This window comes from Antrostomus carolinensis, unplaced genomic scaffold (assembly GCF_000700745.2).
Source record: "Antrostomus carolinensis isolate BGI_N321 unplaced genomic scaffold, ASM70074v2 scaffold48552, whole genome shotgun sequence".
Taxonomy (NCBI): domain Eukaryota; kingdom Metazoa; phylum Chordata; class Aves; order Caprimulgiformes; family Caprimulgidae; genus Antrostomus; species Antrostomus carolinensis.
The window spans coordinates 6,143-15,372 of NW_010301193.1; the positions used below are offsets into that span (position 1 = coordinate 6,143).

Here is a 9,230-nt window from a genome sequence, read left to right on the forward strand (position 1 = left end):
AGATGGTAGCTACCATGAAAGAAAAGCTATCATGCCAGCTTTAGGACTTATGTACCCACCAGTAACATTATTCTGAAAGCAATGTTTGGGGTCTCCTTCTGGCAACACTCAATAGCAAGTTTTTCTGATCAGCTACGGACTTATTTTCCCTCATTCAGAATACAAGTCTGTGGAGTACTCGACACAGTCCTTGGAAGTGCTGCATCACCATCCAGCCGTTCTATGGCAGTTTTCATGTCACACAACTGATTTTTGGTACAAGAATGGATCTACATTTCCACTTCAGCCTTCATCTTCAGTGCTGACTTGATTTCCAGTCCACTCACAGGACTGCTCACGCATCTGACACATTGATGCTTTAAGTTTCATTAAAAACAAAGTGACTCCATGTCCTGAAGTTGCTCACAAATTTAAAAATCCACTTTTAAAAAAAAGCAAGCTGCTTTGTCACTTAGGCTGTGATGCACAAATCCAGTTTACAGTTTTCTTTCACTTTAGAACTCCAGCCACTCTGTCATATAAACACAGTTTGATGGAGAAATCTCACCACCTTCATGGCAATCATCAAAAACCTGCAAAAGAAAGCCTTGTGTCAGTAATTATATACAGCAAGCACCATCTAACTGGAAGTAACACGCTCGCATGCTTTTTGCTCCTTTCCCGTAGAAAAGCAGTGATCTAACAGAGCCCAAAATCTCCAAATTCCAATGCCAGCTTTGAGGAAGACTAATGTAAGCACAACAAAGCAAAAACAGACACACTGGCAAGTTTTACCCACATTATCAGTTCACAATCCAAGCAGGACAGACCCTAAGCTAGACAGAAGTTATGTTAAAAAACATAAATAGGCAAACTTGAGATCACAAAATATAATAATATAATTTGGAACGGGCTACACTTACTAGCACCCTTTTACATACAGTACTGTAAAAAGATAACATATAAGTGAGAAACATCCTGGTCTAAAGAACCTGCCTCTTACACAACAGCTAAGGCATCACGGATAATTCTCATAAGCACAGTTGGCTTAGAAAGCCACGAGGATTGCTCACAGGCAGAACTTTGCAATGTGCCAGCTGGCCATTTACAGGAACATATTCCAAAATTTGCATGCACCCACCTGTTCATACAGAGAATTAGTTACTTACAGGGCAGAGTCCACAGGGTGTCCTGACTAATCCAGTGGGTTGTATGAGAGGACTAACAGCTCTGTACAACTTCATCTGTCCATCCACACTGCCTACCGTCCCTTCCTTTGCAGCAATAATAGTCATCTCCACTTTTCCATCATATATTAGCGTATTTAAAATGGTTTCAATGTCTTCCATTGACAACTCTACCTAAAAAACAATTTGTAAAATAAATATTAGGAAAGACACACACCAATAAGTCCTGCAGGGAGGAAATGAGCAAACACCACGAGTAACAAATCCTGAGTTATAACCTAGCCCACATAAAGGCACCACTCTTGCTGAGTGCTTTATGGGATTGTGCAGATACAAAAAGAAAAGCAAATACCAGTACCTCCTACCTCCCAAGAACTTTTGGATTACACCAGCCTGGGCTTACCAAAAAGAACTTCCCTATGCACTTCAAGTGCTTACCTCATCCTAGCACAATACATTTCCAATTTTACAGGAAAATGATTGTGAAAGAAGAAAAAGATAGACTACTGAAGATGGTGACCAATTGCAGGGTTTTCTTCCTCCCCTAAAACTGCTTGAAGTGCCTAGGCAAACTTGACAGAAATTATGAAATATAAACTGGTTGAGATTGTTAAAGGGAAACTTACTCCAGTTTCCATCAACACGGAGGTGAATGCTAATTCTTTTATATGTCTTTGAAAACCCACATGTGCAAACTATCCAGGGATCCCATGCAGCACCAACATCTCTCCTCAAAATCAGTAAGGCAGCGAAGTCAGCTTCCAACAGAGTAACGGTAAGGTACTAAAGCACTTATCGGACCCTTGCCAAATTTGCAGGACCCAACTCCAGCAGCTAGTCATGCACTGAGAATTTTGAGAGTAGTAAAATGAATCTATTCTGACCTTACTGATACCCAGTTCACAGATGTATTTCCACACCTCATGGGATGAGGCAAATGAGCTGTTCCTCTGTATCATGGGGTTCTGTTTGCTCTCTCGAGCTGCTTCTGCCTGAGAAAAAACAAAGATGAGTTATAATCAGTACTCAATGCCACGAGTCTCCTTTGTGGTTCAGTTTCAGGCAGACTGAATTATAAAAGCTGATTTCCAAATAATTTCTGGGACATGTTTTTTATTTAGCATTTAAAGCTATGTCCTTAAGACTGATGCATGTGAGACAATGCAGTGCACAACCAAACATAATTTTACACTAAATATGACACAGAATTTACACAGTGATTTAGATTAATATGAAGGAATATCAGCATCTGGTGTTTTTTTCACACAAAAGAAGTTTCTGCTGTACCTAGTGCCACTTAAAATACATTTTAATGGAACAGAGAAATGCTGCATTCTGCATAGGATTTATTTAACAGACAGCGGGCTTCTCCTGCAGTTATAACACAGAAAATTGTCTTCTAGGCAGAGCTGACTGACAAGTGCCTTCCACCCTCTCAGAAATTAGGAGCTCTGCAGGGAAAACAGTGACTTTTGCTAGATTTTTTGGTCCTGTGTTCTTTGCTGCCTTGCTTGTCGTTGGGCCTTGGAGACATAAGGCTTCACTCCCTGTACAGCATGTGAAAATATTAAAATGCAACACCATCACACTTGCTGTGACAAACCCAATCCAGTATAGATTTGCCAATCCAGTTGTAACAATGGCCAGTGCTTATGGAAAACACTGTGGGAAACTTAAGCCTTGCCTGTCACTGGTTTTATAAAGAAAATAATTACTTGTGCAAAACAAATGGAAGGTGACTTTAGTAGTGGCACGCACCTTACTCTGTAGAAATTTAAAACACTGTTGATTCAACACCTCCACAAATTCAGACTCAAAGTCTTGGTCACTGTACCAGGCCCCTCCAGTCACTGACCGGTCAGGCTGCAGGTTATATAGCATATATACCTTCTTCTTGGATGCCTGTTAAAAGAAAAATGCACAGCTCTTAACAGCTCAAAGTCTTCCATAAAAAAGGAAGATTTAAGAAGTTATCTTCAAAAAAGATAGTTCATTACTCCTAAAACCTAAGGCACAACAATCCAGCTGACTTGAGATCTCCTTAATATGTTTGAACCTCAGGTAATATGTAGATAAAGGGAAGATAAATACATTTGGATTCCTCACATTTTATAACATAGTGTTAGAAGAGAGAATCCTGGTAACAACATGCACGCAATACAAACCTCACTGGAGAAGATCTCTGAGTTTAATTTTAGCCTATTGACTCTAATCCCCCTCCACAGTCAAAGGAAGGCAGGAAGGAAAGTGTCTTTAGAAGACAGCTCAGACAAACTTAACAGAGAAGCTTTCAACTGTTTCTGCAGGATTCAACCCATGCACACTGATGACAGGAGGACCCTGACATGATTAAAACCTGCACCTAAAGTTAACCCTTGTGAGCCCACTCCTTGCTGCCACACCTAGATGGGGTGAATGCGAATGCTGCTTCAGCCCTGGTATTAGTAGCCACATAGAGGGGCAATGGTCATCCAAAGGACCACTCAGCAACCACTGAAGCAATTTTGGCAGCATCACGTCCCCTGTATGATTAGCTAAAGCCAGCATCTCTCACAAGAACATGAAAATGCTACTGCTTCTCTATGGCCAATTTATTTAATCTCCATTTTATTTTTATTTAGAAAGTTACTCTCACCTCTCAATCCCCCCCCAAAAAATGCACACGCCAAGCCAAGGTATTGCCTCCATGTTGCAGATGAGACTGGCACACAGAGAAATCATACATCGAATTTACAAGAGTTTACAAATAAGTGGTCTTCCTGGTGTACCAGGCCCTGCAACAAGACAGAATCTCCTCTGGAAACCAGGAGAATGTCCAAAGAACATGCTAATACCAATGAATAGTAATTAAGCAGGTACAGGAGAGCAGGATGCTGCATGAGCATTTTAACAGTGTGAGAAAAAACATGGAAAAGGATAAGCCCTGCTCTGGTACGTGGACAGTTTGCACATAAGAAAGTACTTGAGTAACTGGAACAAAGACTAAAACAGAATCTAATGTCTTAAATTGTTTAAAACTTAAAAATCTAGTATGAACCAGATAACTGAAAGGGAGTTTAAGGATCTCCATGGGAGAGGAACCTTGCAAGGCCACTTGCAGCTAGGTAACCATATCACTAGTCCCACATAAAAGGCTGAGATCACTTCAGTATCAGAAATAACAAACTGTGGTACAGCAAAACTGGGACCAATGGAGAAAAATTACAGGCAGGTTGCTTATTTGAGTGGACAAAGGAGAAAAGGGGGGTGGAAAAGGGAGTTTAGAAACAAAAAAAGGAGAATAAGGTATAAAACTCAGAGAACAAGAGAGGGCAGGATCTGCAGACAGCAGGAGTGTGGGTGTGTACAGACAGTAGAGAAGCTGGTCTGTGGACCCAAGCCCATTGGGATGCTGGAGAGAAACGAGCATCATGTCCTAAAGACCGAGTATGGAAGCGAAGAGAAAATGGTGACAGAACTGCAGATTAGTAGTAAGCAGTGCAAGAGGTTTGTGAAGGGTAACAGAACTATAACAATAGATGTGTGCAATAATTAAGAGAACCAGAACTGCAATTTGATAGTAATGGTGTGTAACTAGTAGTGGTGGGAAGAGTTATAGAACTGCATACTAATAGTGATGTGTTTATTAATTAGATTATTAATCAGTTTGTTAGTATTATGTTGATTATTTAATAAACATTATAGCCTTTCATATCTGTTGCATATTAAAGGCAGAGTCAAACACTGGTGCACAGTCAGTGAGAAAGTTGGAGGCAGAATGAGGTTTCTGTGCTCCCAGGCTCCTGTTCAAACATACACAGCATGCAGCAGACGTTTTAAATTGTTAAAAGAAGTTACAAAATACTCACTGCCACAGATTTAACTGCTTTAATTAGTTTCTTGCTTTCCAAGTTTTTCAGTATCTTGTTGATCTCTGTTAAAGGCAAATTACTTTTGTATCTAATGTCCCTGCTCCAAATACCTGTTTAAAATCAGAGAAGTAAACAGAAATTAATAGACAAAACCATTTGTTTCTGTACACACTCAGAAACCAAAAGTCACATCACAACATTGCTTGACTCGCTTGCCAACCATAGGATGTATCCTTGATCCTACCACACTGGCAAGAAGGAAGGGACAGAAAAGGACTGAACAGAAAAACAAAAAAACAAACAAAAAAAACCAATCCAACCCAAAACAACTGACAAACCCAAGAAATGCACATCACAGCCACCACGCTGACCTTCTGCCCTTTACCTCTCCACCAAAAGCTCTTACAAGTGGACCCCATTTCACTGCCAACATGAATACATCACAAATGTTCTTGCATTTTTAGGTAATTTGTGTTTGCTTCAACAATCATATGACAGCCAGTTCTACCTGCCATCTCTTAACCACAGTGTGCAATGACTGCTGAGAAAGCCTAGTTACTAGCGGTTTCTGCTGGCAGGACACCTGCTTGACAGCCCCATAGATAACTCATAATTCATACTCCAAACATTCTGAAAGAGCTCCCTGCCAAAAGTCAACCAGGACAGGTTATTATTTTAATAGAGAAATATGTCATCTTCTCTTTTGTTTTTAAAAAGTGGGCACATAGAATCATAGAATGTTGTGAGTTGGAAGGACCCACAAGGATCATTGAGTCCAACCCCTGTCCCTGCACAGGACAATCCCAAGATTCAGACCATGTGTCTGAGGGTGTTGTCCAAATGCTTCTTGAACACTGTCAGGCTTGGTGCCATGACCACCTCCCTGGGGAGTCTGTTCCAGTGCTCCACCACCCTCTGAGAGAAGAACCTTTTCTTAATGTCCAACCTAAACTTGCTCTGGCACATCATCCTTCCATTCCCCCTGGTCCTATCATTGGTCACCAGAGAGAACAGATCAGCACCTGCCCCTCCTCTTCCCCTTGTGAGGAAGTTACAGACCACGATGAGATCTCCTCTCAGTCTCTTCTTCTCCAGGCTGAACAAACCAAGTGCCTTCAGCCTTTCCTCATACAGCTTCCCCTCTAAACCCTTCCCCAGTGTTGTGTCCCTCCTCTGGACACTCTCCAGTAGCTTTAGATCCTTTTAACCCTGTGGTGCCCAAAACTGCACCCAGTACTGGAGGTGAGGCCGCCCCAGTGCCGAGCAGAGTGGGAACATTACCTACAGAGCTGGTATGGGGACTCTGGATTTTATATTTGTATTGTCTGGAGAAGCATTTAAAAGTTTGGACAGGAACAGTTCCATAAGTAAAGAGAGTTAACACCATTCAGAGTTATAATTTATTTAAGCTACCTTTGTTTCCTGCATCTTCTATAATTTGGTAAACCAGCTTCTCTTGATTGTCAGAGCCTTTCATTTTACTGTAAAAGAAGACAGACATCAGGATTTTTGAAAAGTCCAAAATTTGAAAGAGGTTGTATTTTTTTTAAACTGAAAATAAGTACTATGAAAAAAACAATGCACAAAGGGAAAAAAACAACCCTACACAAAGCCAGCCATTGGCAAATACAATACATGACACTAAACCTCTCTGGATCAAGCCAAGCTTGCCAGTGAGAAGATGCAGTAAAGAGAAAAGAGCACAGTATGAAAGAAAAGTGACTAAGGAGGAGTCACACAACTTGTCATAACAATGGGGAACTTGGAGTCACGTATCAACACAACTGTGGAAGGTCAAACACAGCATGGAGCATTATTTAGGATAATCTGTCTCTAGACAGAACATGGACAAAGGGAGAGTAGCGTGCTCCCAGCTCCAAAACATGCCTTTGCACTCGTCTGAGAAAGCCTGAACTCGGCAATCTTTTTCTAAAGCATCTGAAAGAGAGGATGACACGCCTGCACTGGGGATAATTTTGAAAGATATTTCTTTCCAGAAGTACGTCTAGGCACCTTTTCCTCAGATTTACACAAGCATCACAAGATGTGGTTCAAAGGTACATTTTAATAAATCAAAGAACATGAGCAGGAGTTCAAGCAGCCTCCTGGGACAGCTGGAAATAAGAGCACTGATCCAGAACCACAGTTTGCAGATGGTCAGGCTTCAGCTGGGTTTCACCTGAGCGTATACACATTTTTGCACAGATCACTTTGCTGCCTTCTGGACTAGGAACTCTGCTAGCAAGTTAGATCCATAGTCCCATGGGACCCTCTGTTCAGTGGAAACCACTGTACCTAAAACAGTTTTCAGGATCAGCTCAGGGGAGGTAAGTGCACCCTCCAGAAAAAAGCAGCTATGTTCTGTAACATTCAGGTTACAGAATCCATGTTACATCACTGAGTGTCTTCTCAGCAATGCTGCATTCAGGCTGCAGAACTGTGTTCCAAATATGTTTATCCAGCAAACACCAGGCTTACCTTGCATTCTGAGACTCTTTGATTCTATATAGGAGACCTGCATTGCTCCTGAGAAGGTCCAGCTGCCCCTAGGAGAGACAGGCACAATTCATTTACTTTCCTTCAAATAGCTTGTTTCACAACATGACAAGAATATTCTAATATTTAAATTAAAAAAAACTTATTTCATATCAACTGAATAAAGAAAATGGAAAAGTAACATTTCTAACCACGGGAAACAGTAATATCCATGAAGATATTTTTTTCCCCTACCAGGACAGTAATACCCTTAAGGATATTTTTCCCCTACAAGTATCCATTTATCACCAGCTACTCAGAAATAAATACAGATCCCATCCCTTCCCCCATCATCTGTGCACTTCCTATTATTTCTCCTAACTTTCACCATTGCACGAGGGACATCAAGTTCTTGTACACTCTGCTCTCCCTTTCCACTAAAACACTCACCTGCAGGGCTACCCAGAAATCACACTGGAGCTCTACTGCACAAGTTCTGAACAATTCTGAGTTCCAGTAGCAAAGTTCTATTTTTTACTAAGTAGAGACCACTGGAAAACCACCATCCAGATTGACAGTGCCTCTCAGAGGCAAATTGCCAGCATCTCTCTCACACAAAACATTTGTTCTGCCCTTGACACTTGTGCCTAGGCCAGGGAAATTTTTATTTCCTACTTTGAAGAGGCAAGCTATTAGACAAGCCCAAGAGCACAGTGGCATTAACTAACATTCACTCTGTCATTGCCAGCTAATCCATCCTTTCCCCATCATTGCAGCCTCGTTTCTTACAGGTTTGCATTATGCAGTGGATTGAAGCTCACACCTCAAGATGATCTCCTCCAGTGCTTTTCTACAGATGAAGTACTTGCAGCTCATCTCAAGTGAAGTAATTGACGGTTATTACAGCTGAGCTCTGGCTGCAGCTATTCCCCATGTCTGAAGTACTTGCTACATCTGCCCACACACACCCAGGCATCTATTTGAAACAAATTCTAGACTCGTCTATCTTTGAAGCCTCATTGGGAAATGAGGCCAACCCATTCAAACGTGATTGAACACACAAGCTCACATCCAATGTGCTGATAAACCTCATCTCTAGAACAGAGAGACCAAAAAGAGAGATTAGATTACTTCCAGTGCCACCTAGTATAAGCCAAGCTACGAAGTTTCAGTTATTAAATAAAAAAAAACCCAAAACACTGCCCCTTGCTCAGTTTGAATGGTTTCTAACACCCCTCTTTCTGAGAAAGCCCCTCTTTCCAACAGTGCTCTCTCCACTTCACCACTCAGTCTGTTTTATCTCCTGACTTCACAGGCCCACAAAGCAGCTAGCTAAGGAAACAAAAGGAATCTTGATCTTTAAAGACCTTGAACATTTAGCTGATCCTCAGGTTTATGCCACACTGAACCAACAAGACTCAACAGCTACTATCTGTTCCTGAACATGTGGCAGAAGTAGCTGACTGATCCTCGCTCCTGTCTTAGGCTGACTTCTGATACAGTGAAGGAAACCGCCCAGTGAGATGTGGGAAATTTATAAAAGATGCAAAAAATCCCTTGAGAAGCTTCACCTGCTTATTATCAGAGTAATCCACAGCCTTGTGGTTTTGTGAGGGGTTCAGAGAAGCCCTTCACATACGAGAGCAGGGGGATAACATCCATTCTTTTACTTCCAGCTAATATATCCCCCATCCCTAGTGGGCCTTGTGGTTATCACCTGTGGCTGTCTTACCACCTG

General features: G+C 41.5%; 1 protein-coding gene across 1 annotated transcript in view; it reads right to left on the reverse strand.

Annotated features, from left to right (window-relative positions):
- Window positions 1-251: 251 nt before the first annotated feature.
- POLR3F (RNA polymerase III subunit F) overlaps window positions 252-9,230 on the reverse strand; it is a 9,547-nt gene continuing 568 nt past the window's right edge. Inside the window, exons 2-8 of the mRNA XM_010163356.2 lie at window positions 7,496-7,563; window positions 6,431-6,498; window positions 5,015-5,127; window positions 2,925-3,068; window positions 2,051-2,158; window positions 1,149-1,340; window positions 252-572 (exon numbers count right to left, since the gene is read on the reverse strand). Coding sequence (XP_010161658.1) covers window positions 495-572; window positions 1,149-1,340; window positions 2,051-2,158; window positions 2,925-3,068; window positions 5,015-5,127; window positions 6,431-6,498; window positions 7,496-7,563 — 771 coding nt within the window. The 3' untranslated portion in view covers window positions 252-494. The remainder of the gene's footprint in view (window positions 573-1,148; window positions 1,341-2,050; window positions 2,159-2,924; window positions 3,069-5,014; window positions 5,128-6,430; window positions 6,499-7,495; window positions 7,564-9,230) is intronic.